Raw genomic sequence first — 14,423 nt, forward strand, 5'->3', positions numbered from 1 at the left:
CCCTCATGCAAGCAGTTAAGTCAGCCAGTTCCTTGGCATTAAGGTTGAAAGACCCCCTAGTGCCAACTACCATAGAAATCCCCAAGGCCCATTTGGTCGCCTAGGTATTCAGAGACTTCTTTCACCATGCTTTAAGTTGGACAATGGGATTAACCTCCTGAGTTGCTGCCAAAGTGGAATGTCCAGGTACAAAGCAATGAAAAAAAAAACAAAAAAACCCCAAAGGATTAAATCAGTGAAGACAGAGGTATTTGGGCCCTTATGAACCTAAATGAATGGCTGATTGGGCTTTCTATGGATTGAAAAGCATCAAGTAGCTGAAAGCCCCAGGATTCTAATGGGAGGCTGTGAAGGGGATTCCACAACAAGAGAAGGAAATTCAATGGGGGCCAACTCCGCAGCATGAGTTCCAGGACCCCTGGCCTTGCCAGCTTATAGTGTATAGTCAGATAATTCCCTGAGCAGGAAAGCCAGTGGGGGTGTTAGTCCGTGAGCTTGTGTGCAGTTTTCTCACCTGGACAGCATATGTGAAGACTCCAGAAACACAGAAGGACAAAGGGGATAAAAAGGATATTAGTGGTTCTGTAAATAATTCAACTTCAGTCACATGGCCAGTAGTAAGGGGGAATGATACAGTCACTGAGGCAGGGTGAGGAGGCTGGTGCAAGAAAAAAGCAAGCTGCAAACACTAGGCTGCAACCAGAGGGTGTCAGGCCCCACTCTCGAGCAAGAGACATTGTGGCCACGGGTCCTCAGAGGCACGCTCTTCTGAGAGGCAGGCCACTACACTGTCACACACTGCTCACGCTTGTCCCCCAACCCAAACGGCTCCCCACAGCCCGGCCCAGTGAAGACAATGGACATGGCTAGACCCCTCTCCACAGCAAGGGCGGCTTCTCTAACTGAGGCAGTCAGGAGGGAGGCTGAAGCATGAAAAGGGGAGTGAGGCCGTGGGGGAGGAGGTGGGGAGGGATTTGTGGTGATATTTTGGAAGCTACACCGCAGAAATCTGTTCTACTTGGCACTGCAAGGGTGACTTGAGATTTGAAACTTTAGAGGTTAGGAAGTCTTTCTCAACTCTGGCCATGTCACACTGCTGCTATTGCCCCGCAGGGCGCCAGGGTTCAGGGCCCAGCCTAAGTCTGGCAAGCGGGCTGCTCCTCCAAAGGACCTACCTGAAGTGCCTGCAAAGCCTGGTGCTCCTGGCAGCCCTGGTTTGCCTTGGATGCCCAGTAGACCACTAGGCCCTGGGGTGCCTGGCTGTCCCGTGTGGCCTGGTGTTCCAGGGCTGCCCTGCTCACCTTTGGGGCCTAACAAGCCGAACTTTCCAGGAAAACCTAATGAAAAGAAGGGACAGATCATCACAGCCTGGATCAACAGCAGGGACTGGTCACCAAACCAACTGGCAGCGGAAAAGCTTGGCCCAGATGCATCACAAGTGCCACTGTCTTCTCAGTTCCAGGCTTGCTGCTATCCCCAGTGATTCATCAGAGGCTTTGCAAGAGATCTGACTATTGCTTGTGGTTACTTCTGGAATTGCTAAGACAGGAGAATAGACTCAGTTGATTTAAGAAAAAGTTCCCCAAAGAGCGTGGCTGAACAAATAACTTTTCATGTTAACCCCCTAATTAATCCGTCACCCCAGATTCATGCAAGTGTTTATGTAAGTATACTGGTTATGGAAAGGTTCTCTGTAGATTGTTAAGTAAGCGGGGCAAGAAGAGTTACCCTTGGGTCCTGGATAGCCAGGGTCTCCAAGAAATCCTCTGTCTCCTGGCAATCCCTGTAGGCCTTGCTCCCCTGGAGCACCATTTTTAGCACTAACGATGTCACCAGGAGCACCTTTGGGACCTGGTAAACCTCGACTCCCAACTTTTCCAGGCAAGCCATCTTTTCCAGGGAGCCCAGGAAACCCAGGCAAACCCTTCTCCCCACGAGGTCCAGGAAATCCTAAATGTAAAGAGGCAAAAATAAAAGGCCACAGAGGTTTAGAAAACATAGGTGGGCAGAGGTCTCTGAGACAGATTTTTTTTTCTACTATGAAAGCAAATGATAATGTATGTCATGAATCTAAAACTAAAACAAAGAAAGCAAACAAATCAAATTAAAGCAAAATAGTACAAAACAAAAAATTAAACTCATAGATACAGAGCACAGATTGATGGTTGCCAGGGGTGGGGGCTGGGGATGGGAGAAATAGGTGAAGGGGGTCAAAAGGTCCAAATTTCCAGTTATAAAATAAATAAGTCATGGGGATGTAATGAACAGCATGGGGACTATAGTTAATATACTGTATTGCATATTTGTAAGTTGAAGAGAGCAAATATTAAAGGTTCTCATCACAAGAAAAATAATTCTGTAACTGTATGGTGATGGATGGTAACTAGACTTATTATGGTGATCATTTAGCAATATATACATATAATGAACCATTATGCTGTACACCTGAAACTAATATGTTACATGCCAATTATGCCTTAATAATAAAAAAGAAACATCTTTAAAAATAATAATAATGTGTGTCACTTCTCTTGAAGGTCAGTAGTCCCTAGTCCTGGGAGGACTTGTCCAGAGGCAGGGACTATACCTGTGACCTGGAGGAGGTTCTAGGTCAGCGAGGCCAGGCCTTGGACAGAGCCCAGCAACCCACTCCTGGGGCTCCTACAGCGGCCAAAGAGGTGGGTTATACCTGGGACCTCCTGTCAAAGGCCCAGTCTCTACTAGAGTCCTCTAACCTCTGCCAATGTTCCTCCCTCTTCCTGGGTGTTGGAGGGAACTGAGGCACCAATAAACCCTGGGGTGCACGGCCCATGCTGTAGAACAGAGGTGGCTCTGAAACTGAGTCATCTGGGGCAGGGGTGCTTGGTAAAACCCAGATTGCTGGGCCCACCCGGGAGCTTCTGGTCAGTAGCTCTGCCAAGTGGCCAAGAATCTACATTACTAACAAGTTCCCAGGTGATGCTAATGCTGCTGGCCCAGGGAACATAGTTTGAGAACCACTGATGCAGTGTAGAGCAATGAAGCTCAGGTTGAAATGACAGGGTGTGAACAAAGGGATAGAAATGGGCCATGTCCCTCTGACTTCATCTGAATCTCTTTCTCTGACCTTTAAGGAGCTGATCCAGGAAACTGCCATAGGACCAGCAGCCAGACAACCTGACAGAGTCCCAGCTCTATCATTATTGGCTTTGTGATCTCAGGCAAGTCACTTTCCATTTGTGCCTCAGTTTCCTCATCTGAAAGTGAAGAGATTGTACCAGCTGACCTTGAATGGTCGTGGTATGCTGTCATTCTATAGGTCTTAGCTCTGTCTTGCCTGAGTTTGAAATCAAAACCATCCCACCCACACCGGAGCACAAACCCAATTCCCTACAATTGGTGGATGGCTACCACCGTCCAAACACATGCTCACACAAAAAGAGAATCAGGTGAGAGGCTCCTTTCCTTACCTGGCAATTCAGGGAGGTAAACTGATCCTGGACTTCCGGGCTCTCCTTTATAGCCACACAATCCAGGCTCGCCTGGAGTCCCAGGGATGCCACGGGCGCCTTTAGGGCCTGAAAACCCAAATGTGAGTGGTGAGGGGAAAGGAAAATCAGTGTGGCAAGGTAGGATTTGTGATGTTCAATCAAGAATTCTCGTCTCTTAGAGGGTGTCTAGTTATTCTCACCTCCCCACACAGCCCTCTCCAACAGTCATTCTATTTCCTCAGTCCTCAAGGCTGCCCTCTCAGGAGGAATGTAGACACCCAAATGCTACTGGGCTGTCCTGTCCTTACTTTGCCTCATGGCCCTCATAATTGTGCTCAGTGACTTTCTTTGGCCTCATTCCATACCTGGGAATCCAGGAGATCCTGGGAATCCTGATGGACCATACGACCCAGGAATAATACAGGGCAAGATGATACCTGTAAATGGTAACAGGTAAGTATCTGGTAAACCCAGAGTCAAGAACAATTTCCCCTAGTATGCTCCTTTACTTACTCCCATTCCATCAAATGAGACAACCAAGTTGTTTATCCCACCCAGCAGTTGGGAGCCCATGCAGAAAAATCCTGGCATCAGAAGCTCTTGGGAGTTACCCCTAGTGCAAATAACAATGACCCTGGTGTCCAAATGCCAGGATGTCACTTCCCAAACCATCAGTGCCCAGTGCCAGGCAGTCATCTCTGAAGCAGATATTACCTATAAAGGTTTCTCAGCGGTGGCCGGTGCAGGAACAGCAGCAAATGGCAATGGCCTGCTTACCCTGCCCTCATATGGAGAATGTCCTTAGGATGGGAACTTGGGGGTAGTCCTAAGGGTCCACTATGCCCACATGACAAGATTGGAGGGTTTGAAGCCAAGACCCCTGTGGGGGCGGAGCCCCAGAGAGTAGTTTCCAGGCTCTCGGCCTCACATAGACAGGTGCTGGCTCAGGTAGTAAATGGCCAACTGTGATTGCATGGCCATCAGCTGTGGCTAGTTGGCCGTCAGCTGTAACCAGTGAGCCATTGGCCACTAATAGAACTGCTGTGGCTACGCTAGAGGGAGAAGAGGAGAGAAAATGGGGGCTAGCAAGAAGATGGTGGCTGGGCTGGCAAGCGTGGATGGCGGTTTGCGGACAGTGTGGATCCAGCCTCCAGTGAGAGTATAGTGCCGCCAGAGAGAATATAGTAGTATGACTCCCCTACCTATGGCTCCGTGGGTGTTCCTTTTTGGCCTCACCATATCCTGCGTTCTTGTATGGGGAGCGGGAGCAGAGACCCCGCAGGCCTCCCCGCACGACAAATGGCGCAGCGAGCAGGGTATGGTGCCGGCCAAAGTTCTCCAAAGGACGGTGGAGCAGTTTGTGTGTATGAACACTCAGTCTCAGGAAGACCAGGAGGAGCAGCTGCTGGAGAGCTGGACCCCCGTGGAGGGGTGGGAGGACGTGGACGGTTCTCCCACCAGCACAGGAAAAGCCATGCAGCTGCTGGAGAGATGGAGCACCGTGGAGAGGTGGAAAGATGTGGACGGTTCCCCAACCAGCACAGGCCGGAGAAAGCAAAGGTCGTTGCGGCCCTGTGGGCCGGGGAAGTTCCTGCTCAGGCAGCCCGGATGCAGGACTTGTAGTCCCAGGAGGTAACGCTTGCTGAGTCCTCCATGGGAGATGAGGGTGAGGTCAAGGTCGTCCCTCACCCCCAGGACAGCCCTGGTGAATGACTATGGACTATGGGGAATTGCCTTCCATCCCTAATTTAATGGACCGCTTGACTGTTTGTTTGGGAACTGTTGTTAGTGGAACTGGGGGATATTTGCTTTTGTCTCTTGACTGGCCGCCATTGAGAATATGTAAGCACCTTGATTGTGAATCGTTGTTGTTCCAGCATGGTACCCTGAGAGGCCCAGAGAGAGTGGCAGTGCCCTGAGAGCCCTGGCTGAGTCCAGGAAGTGTGGCTGAGCCCTGAAGATACCCTGGCTGTGCCCAGGAAGTCGGGCTGTTCCCAGAGAGAGTGGCAGTGCCCTGAGAGCCCTGGCTGAGTCCAGGAAGTGTGGCTGTGCCCACAGAGAGTGGCAGTGCCCTGAAAGCCCTGGCTGTGTCCAGGAAGTGTGGCTGTTCCCAGAGAAAGTGGCAGTGCCCTGAGAAATCCTAGCTGTGCCCGGGGAAACTAGTGGTACCCTAAGAAGTCCAGGAAGTCTGGCTGTGCCCAGGAGTACTGGTGGTGCCCTGAGAAACCCTGGCTGTGTCCGGGAAGACAGGTGGTACCCTAAGAAGTCCAGGAAGTCTGGCCGTGCCCAGAAGCACTGGTGGTGCCCTGAGAAACCCTGGCTGTGCCCAGAGAGCCTGGCTGTGTCCAGGATATTGCATTCACCCCCAGGCTCCTCGCACAGGTCCCCTCGCGGAAGACGCTTGTCGCGTAGATTGTGAGGCGAGAGCCTGTAGGGGTGGAGTGTGGGGGCGGAGCCCCAGAGAGTAGTTTCCAGGCTCTCGGCCTCACATAGACAGGTGCTGGCTCAGGTAGTAAATGGCCAACTGTGATTGCATGGCCATCAGCTGTGGCTAGTTGGCCGTCAGCTGTAACCAGTGAGCCATTGGCCACTAATAGAACTGCTGTGGCTACGCTAGAGGGAGAAGAGGAGAGAAAATGGGGGCTAGCAAGAAGATGGTGGCTGGGCTGGCAAGCGTGGATGGCGGTTTGCGGACAGTGTGGATCCAGCCTCCAGTGAGAGTATAGTGCCGCCAGAGAGAATATAGTAGTATGACTCCCCTACCTATGGCTCCGTGGGTGTTCCTTTTTGGCCTCACCATATCCTGCGTTCTTGTATGGGGAGCGGGAGCAGAGACCCCGCAGGCCTCCCCGCACGACAAATGGTGCAGCGAGCAGGGTCTCCTGCATGACAACCCCTCAAGTTCACATCTGACCTTTTCTTCGAATGAGTCTTTCCCCAAACCATCAGGTTCTTTTGACCCACCTCGTTTGGGATCTACTGAACCTATTGACTTTTTCCTTAATCACCAGAGTCCTTGGTCAGATGTACCAGGCAAACACTGAAGGCCACTCTCTTGCCTATGACAGACAGTGACCCTCCCCTCAGCTCCTCATTTGAAAGTGTCAACTCTGCTACTCGGGGAGAAGGGGTAGTCAATTTTAATAGTTAAGACACCGATGTTGGCATGCATAGCCCTTCCCTTAGCAAATTCTTCCTTGCCCATTCATAATGCAAATAAAAAGAGTCTATAAGATCACAGAGGGGAGGTTTAATAAAATATTGGTGAACAAATTGTATGTTGGCTCCCTCAAGTGCCATTTACAAACAATTGCTATGCTAATTAAAGTTACTCTTGGCTATTCATTAAAACAACCCCCCAAGGTCTGCTTTAAGCCACAGAGCCAACAGTTCTAATAAACTGCTATAGCTTTTGCCTGTACTTAAAACCAAACTCAAATTGTGTTTCTTAACAGATATGTGTATCAGTGATTCAGACCGCTTACTCAGTGGGCTGGCATTCCACCTCCAATCCCACTTCTACTTTCTGATATGAAGTCTTGATGGTATTTTAGCCTACTTGTCCTATTCCTAAATCAAAATTGGGAATTAAACAGTGTAATGTATTGGCAAAGAGGTTGAGTGCTGAAGCCAGACAGACCTGAGTTTGTATCTTAGTTGTACTACTAACCAGTTGTATGGTCAAGATACTTACACTTTCTGAGCTTCAGGTAAATGGGAGCTACTTATCTCATATGGTGTTTGTGAGGATTATATGAAACAATGCTAACACTACTTAGCACAGTGCCTGGCACCCTGGTATGTCCTCAATGAATAATAGTTGTTTTGTTTGTTTGTTTGTTTGTTTTATTATCTTACCTAAGGAGAAGTATTCAGAAGTACTCCTGAAAGACCATGCCCTGATTTCTACCTCAGTCAGGTTAGTGACACCACTTTCTAGCCTGGGCAGCAACTGCCTTCCAGACCTCAGGCTCCTGTAGTCACATTTCCAAGGGTGGAGAGATGGCTATAGCCCCAATCTTCCTCCATAGGTGGCCACACCCATCTCCATCCTGCCAGTCATTGAGATGATGGAGCTATTTCTGAAGGTAAGTTCCCTGTTATGGAAATATGTTCTATGGTCAAGCACCTCAGGATGAGCTGCTTCACTGGAAGAGGGCTGCCAATCCTGTGATCTGCTCGGGTCTGGGTCCTGACGAACTGCTTCCTTAGATGGTATCATGAGAGCGACCCTGCAGAAGACTTTCCCACCCCAACTATTTCAATAGCCCATTGGCTCCAATGTATCAAATACTGCAGTTTCATTGCTTTATGTCTTAAAAACCAGACTAAAATACAAATATCCCTGGGCTGGCTCCAAACACAAAACCATCCATCCTCAATTGATCAGATCATTTTCATAGATTCTTTTCACCTGTGACAGCTGGATTAAAAAAAAAAAAGAAATCCTTTAGAGGACGAGCCCAAAGACAGGCATCTGGAAAGGTTCCAGGACAGGAAAAATAAAATGGAAGATGAGTAGAAACCAGAGAAAATTAAGGACATACTTCCCTTTTGCCTCAGACCAGTCCTGTATAGCACACCACACTTGTGTATTGAAGCAGAGGGTCAACATGGTGAGAAGGTCATACTGGTATCTGACTCCTTTACTTTATATCCCTGTCTTCTATTTCACATCCCTGAATTCAGAGCCTTCTCCCCAACAAAGCAGAAGTCAGCTCTACCTATGTTCTGTTTTATAAGTATAATAACCTAATTACTCAGAATTTTCCCCATTAATGGCAAAATTCATCTTCAGAATAAAAAGCTCCTCTGGTTATCAAGATTCTAGCATCTCAGTTTACTCTGGGTCTGATGAATAAATATCAGACATGTGTGGAACCTTCCAGGTGTCTCCCAAGGCAAGTTATAGCCCCAGTTAAGTTGGTAAAATGAAGGTGCTCAAGGTAGTGATCAGCCAAGCCATCAACATGCATGTGAAGGAAATCAGCCCCTCTCCGAGACTGCATGTCCACTTGCTCCTGAACTCCCTCCCAGGAGTTCTGTGCTAAGGAGCCTGTGAAGCAGTGTCAGTGTTAGCCTTTGTACCCCAGCCTTAGAATCACCCCTCCCCAACCAGGGGCTTCAGTGTGGCACCACAGTGAGTGCCTGAGATAAAGGTGGATAAAAAGGAAGCAGGTTTTTGCCAACATTGGTGTTTGAGAATATCCCGACCTAGGTAGCTCTCACCTCCCTCTGTGTCTAAGTCTCCTTTATCAACTTTCTTGCTGCAGCAGCAGTCACCTAGACCAATCAAGTAAAGAAAAAAATTAAACCAGGAGAGAAGTTCCTTGTGGTCCAAGGGAAGACTTGTCTGCAGCCCAGGTACGCCCACCAATCAAATTCCCTGTCTGGAGTGAGTGAAGAGACCTGGCACCCACACAGGATCAAGGACACAGTAGCAACTTTCAGTAACAACCAGGGTGATGGATGACTATGAGCATTTGGATCAGAGTCTCTTTGGAAACAGCCCATTGTCTGCTTGCCCAGGGTCTGTAATCATTCACACTACTAGGTTGAAAGGTTTCTAATGACTACATTTCCTTTTCCTGGCAAGGTAACCAGGCCAGCCTGGGCCACCACTGGTTGGAGTGAGTGAGTTTAGGAACAGCATCTTCATTTATCACTGCAACAGTAATGGCCACAATGCAAATGTCTGGGGCCCACAGATTACGTGTTTTTAAAATTGTGTAGAATGAAAGGTAGGTTTGAAGGGTTACATTTGGTTGCCATAGAGAAAAAAAGATAGCTAACACTCTCAACTGAAGTGATTTCTTGGAAAATCTTGGTATTACAACAAGAACATTTTATGCATAAGGCATTTCCCAGGCTATTGGTTACTATATCTCTATATTCCTAAGAACTTTCTATGAAGTCCCTTCATTAGGAACTAATGAAGTTTGGGATAAAAATCATCTATGAGCTTCCTTCTGTTGACTGAGCCTGTTTTCAAGCAATTGGAATTTTGAGAATATCCAGATCTGAGTGTTTGTAAGTATATAGGAACTATGTTAAAATAACTCAGTTTAAAACCTAGTTGCATGCAAAATGAGTTGACCTAGAATGGAGACCCAGTTGGTGGAGGAGCAGTAGAATGACCACGAATAATGTCTTTGGGAACAGAGCTGGAAGCAAAGCTATAGCTGATACTGGGACTTCCAAAAGGCAGAATGATTTTGTTTGATAAAATTCCTCACAGCTTTTAAAGGAATTTGTGAACTGAAATAATGACTTGGTTTTAAGAATCTTGAATTATCAATTTTTAACCTGTACCACTTTCCTTGTTATACCAACTTACAAAATTAGAGTTTAAAATAAATAAAATTTTACAAGACCTGGTATCTTTCTTCTTCTTTTTTAATTCTTCAAGGTGACAAAGTGGAAAGAGGAGGAATAGGTCTATGAAATAGCCCTTTAGTTATTGGGAAGGACCTTTCTTCTGTGAGTATATATTAGTCTCCTACGAAACATTCCACTATACTGGAGAGGTTGAGAAATGCTAAAAAGTATTGCTCACCATGCCTAGTATCCAGAGGTTTACAATGCAGTTTGGAAAAGTGAAAGCAGTAAATATATAATTTAAGTGGCAGTGACATACTGTAGAAGTCATGGGAAGGCTTAGTGGAAGAACTACAGCTTATATTGAACACTGAAGGATTGATAGGATATGACTACATACAGAAAAGAGGAAGGATATTCCAGAAAAAGGCAACATGGGCAAAATCTTGGAATTAGAAATGAACATATTGTGTTTGAGGACAGTGAAACATACTGTTGTCTTAAGTTTTTCTTTTTCTTTTAAATCATAAAGAGTATGAGGTCAGGTTAGGTTAGAAAGGAGTTTAGGCAGTATCCTCTATTCAGTAGAGACCATTTGCAGCTTTGGACTAGGGAAGTAACATGATGATATCAGTACTTTACAGATATTAAATTGGCAGCAATGTTCATAGTAGAATTGAGTGGAGGAAAGTCTGGAGGTAGGAAATGAGAAACTACTTAGGAAGTTGTTGTCATTGACTCATCTAACCAGCCACCCATTTGTTCATCCATCCGTCCATCTATCTATCCATCCATCCATCCGTCCGTCCGTCCGTCCGTCAGTCCATCTGTCCATCCGTCTATCTATCTGTCCATCCATCCACCTATCTCTCCACTCAACCATCCATTTATTCCGGTAAGCATATAGGTATTTGATAAATTAGGAAGGAGATAATGAGAGCTTAGTAGCAAGAAGAGGAAGGGAAGAATATAAGGAACGTTCCAAATGAAGAATAAGAGATAAATTTCAAGTTTTCAAACTTCAGATGACTGTAAGAAGTGTGATACCACTAATAGAAACACAAAAGTTGTGGAAACATAGACATTGGGATACAGAGCTATTCTGGTTGTATAGAAGAAGGCAAGTTATTAGCATAGCACAGCTTCACAATCTAGAAGCATGTCTGTCACTCACTATAATTCCTGAAATTTTAGTTGAAATGACACTTATATAAATGGGAGGGATTTAAGGAATGAAATGGAGATTAGACCAGATACAACTATGCTCTCTGCTCAATCTTAGATCTCATGAATTAGGAAAGGTTCTTTGCTGATGATATTACCATCAAGCAATAGCAACTTGGAGGACACCTTGTCCAATCTCCCATCCATTACTTTGATGGCACTCATAATAAATGGTCATTGAGCTTATGCTTGAAATTGAAATAAGCTCAGAACTTCCCAAGGCAGCTCTGTTACATTTTCAGACTGCTCTGTTAGGAAGTTTTTCACTAAGTAGAGCTGAAATCGATATTGTTCTGTGTAAGTATACCACAAGACAATTGCGAGCCTTTTTCCACATGAAAAACCTAAAGAGGGTTAAAAGTAGTGATTATAATCAGTCAAGTCTCTTTTTATGACACATTTCATGCATCTGGGTCATATCTACAGTCTACAAGGGGTCTGTTTTTCAAGCCCAAAGCCATCTGATTCCCTGACTCACCTGGAGGACCAGGGAGGCCTTGTTGCCCTGGTAATCCATCTATTCCTTGGTCTCCGGGAAGCCCACGAGGTCCAGGAGATCCTGGTAGCCCAATTCCTGGGAAGCCAGGTGGACCACTGTGGCCTTTTTCACCAGGGAGTCCTGGTAACCCCTTTTCACCTGGGAAGCCCTGTCCACCATCTCCCTAGACAACACATAAGAAAGAATGAAAGCCGAATTTAGAGACTTAGCTGGAGAGTCCTCTGACCATAGGAAAGAGGCAACCAGTGTGAACACTGCTTTGTTTTTTGTTGAAATTCTGTCACTCTAGTTTATCAATTAATTCCTCTGAGTTTAGTTAATGAGAATGAAGCTTGTCAGCCCTGGGTGTTCTGATAATGCAAAAGGTTCTAGATCAGTGGAGGTCACAGAAAGCAGCTGGATTATTTGCAAGGGAAAGCTACTGAGAAGCTGAAGCATTTTAAGTGATATGGTCAATTGTTACTGGCATTTATTAAATGAGACAGTGACCCATTCTGAGAAAAAGATTCCCATTTTACAGAAAGGAAAAACACAGAGAAAAAAGTGTCAGTGGCTGAGGCAGGAAAAGAGGTTCTGGACTCTCTGTTTTGCCCCGTCTAATGGTCTAGTGGTCAGATGTGAGGATTTATAGAGCTAATCACCCAGGAACGATCAACTTACCAGAAGTCCTGGCAGACCTGGTAAACCTGGTATTCCATCCTTGCCTGGTGCTCCTGTCTCACCCGGGAGCCCCTGGGGACCAGGATCACCCTGCTCTCCTGGCATCCCTGATCTTGTACCGAGGGTTGATTCCCCTTTCTCTCCTTTGGGACCTGTAGGACCTTGAGGCCCAAATAAACCCTGACAAAAAGACAAACGGGAATGATCAGGAGATGCAGATTGCATAGAATTCTGGCACCTAGCATAAGTCTGACCTAAAGCAGGTCCTTGGGTACATTTTGGCACTGTTCTACACACTTGATTATGTCATTATCTTGGATTATAATTGTCCATTTATTTTGCTACCCTTTCTAAATTTTGAAATCTTTGAGGATGGTAACCTTGTCTTAATTCCAGTTTTATCTTCAGGGCCCAGCACGGTGCCAGGCAAATTATTTTCTGGAAAGAAGGGAGGGATTAAGAGAGGGAGGGAGGGAACATAGGTAGGTTAAGGCAGAAAGGGACTTTAGAGATCATCTAGTCCCACTTCTTCATATTACAGATCAGAAACCTGAAGCTTTGTTTTATCCCATTTTTCTTTTATGCGTCTTGGGAAAGTGGCAAGGAGTGAGGGGCACTTGAAAACTCCCATTGTACCTTCAGGGCCAAAGATTGGCCAGACTTACTGGAGCCCCTGATGGTCCCTGTGCGCCCCCAGAGCCTGGATCTCCTCTGGTCCCTTTAAGGCCTGGAAGGCCTATGCGACCTAGTGGCCCAGGCAGGCCTGGCACCCCAGGTGATCCAGTGTTGGAGACACCACCATCACAAGCACAGAAACCCAAGTCCCCTGGGGGAAAATAAAAGACAACGTTAAACAAAGTGGGCCATCTTTCCAAAAAGAAGGAAGACCTGACAGTGGTAATTTGTGACTTAAACAACTCCATGCAGGCAATCAAAAGTCTTGTGAACAGACTCAAATGAACTAGGTTCACTCTCCATCAAAGCACGTCTGTGCTAGTGATTTGGATTTCATTAGTTGGGATGGGGACCAGCCATCAGTGAGTCTAATGTACAGCCAGCATTGAGAACCACTGACCTATGCTAACTAAATGACACTCTGGAATCCAAGACACTCAAAGGTTTTCTTCACCAAAATGTCTTTCCCCCTGTCTTTTGTACACAGAGACAAATGCCAAATAAACTGATGATAGGATCTTCAGCAAAGCACCTGAAGAGGTATCAAGGAGTCACTACACTAGCACGGGACCCCAGCCACCTATACTTCCCTTGCTTACAGTCTGGAAAATGAGAATTTGGACCAACATAGGTGACTGAGTTCCCATTAGATCCTGAAGGGCCTCTTCTTACTTTAAGAAAAGTGATAATGCCTAAAACTCTGAGAGAACAGTCTGTTCTCTAAATTAGCATTTCTCAAGTGTGATCCATAGACCTTCTGCACGAGTCACCTGTGATGCTTCTTTATAAGGAAGTTTGCTGGGCCTCACCTCAGGTCAAGTGAATCAGACTCTCAGGAGGCCAGACACGATAATTTAATTTTTAGTAATCTTCCTTAGGTCATTCTCATGTATAGTGAAGCTTGAGACTATCACTGTTAGAGAAAATCTTCTGGCCCCATGGGAACATAGAAGGGGAAGCATTAGAGTTGTCCCTCTTTAAGGAGTGAGAATGGTATCAAGAAGTACACTAGCTCTGTAGCGAGTCAGGGAAGGGATAAGGTTACTATCCTAAGTCAAGACTTGCAACTTAATGTCCTTTGCCCCAAATAGTCTTTCTTGGATGTGAATAGTAGAGATAAAGCTTTCAAAACCTTCTGAACTGGCTCCTATACTTAGGTAGTGACATTTTATAACAGGACACTGAGAAAAGAGAGGAGTTTGAGGAGAGCTGTGAATTACTTGAGAGAAGAGGAGCGACTTCAGGTACCTGAAATCACTAGGGCATCCCCAAACCTTTCTTCAGCCAGTAGTTTCACCTCTTCCTCCACCCTGCCTGGCCTGCAACTATATTGAATTGATTTATTTGAGCTTTAGCATCTTCCTCTCAGAGTATGAAATGGAGGAATGATCCAAAAGCAGCAAGAAGACGGAGAGAACAGTACAGCTGAAGGCCAGAGTCATCAATCAGTCCTTCAGTGGGGCCTGAAGTTGTTTTCCTGGAGCCAGTTGGCTTTTTCAGAGCGCCAGATCTGGACTGGCTCAGAGCCCTTTCATTCAAGCTGAAGGTAATAATAAGTAACTTCCGCCCTTTGATTT

The 14,423-nt window shown here is 46.2% G+C and overlaps 1 protein-coding gene across 2 annotated transcripts in view; it reads right to left on the reverse strand.

The window, feature by feature from the left end:
* Positions 1 to 14,423, reverse strand: part of COL4A6 (collagen type IV alpha 6 chain) — a 338,573-nt gene that overhangs the window by 21,954 nt on the left and 302,196 nt on the right. The window contains exons 21-28 of one of the 2 annotated variants that reach the window (XM_088795017.1): positions 12,837 to 12,997; positions 12,172 to 12,351; positions 11,491 to 11,674; positions 8,700 to 8,753; positions 3,836 to 3,907; positions 3,450 to 3,557; positions 1,729 to 1,950; positions 1,176 to 1,337 (exon numbers count right to left, since the gene is read on the reverse strand). In XM_088795017.1, coding sequence (XP_088651143.1) covers positions 1,176 to 1,337; positions 1,729 to 1,950; positions 3,450 to 3,557; positions 3,836 to 3,907; positions 8,700 to 8,753; positions 11,491 to 11,674; positions 12,172 to 12,351; positions 12,837 to 12,997 — 1,143 coding nt within the window. The remainder of the gene's footprint in view (positions 1 to 1,175; positions 1,338 to 1,728; positions 1,951 to 3,449; positions 3,558 to 3,835; positions 3,908 to 8,699; positions 8,754 to 11,490; positions 11,675 to 12,171; positions 12,352 to 12,836; positions 12,998 to 14,423) is intronic. The other variant, XM_088795018.1, reaches the window with a different exon arrangement.

The sequence above is a fragment of the Rhinolophus sinicus genome, chromosome 18 (assembly GCF_057876585.1).
Source record: "Rhinolophus sinicus isolate RSI-liver-muscle chromosome 18, RSI-T2T, whole genome shotgun sequence".
In the NCBI taxonomy this organism is placed as follows: domain Eukaryota; kingdom Metazoa; phylum Chordata; class Mammalia; order Chiroptera; family Rhinolophidae; genus Rhinolophus; species Rhinolophus sinicus.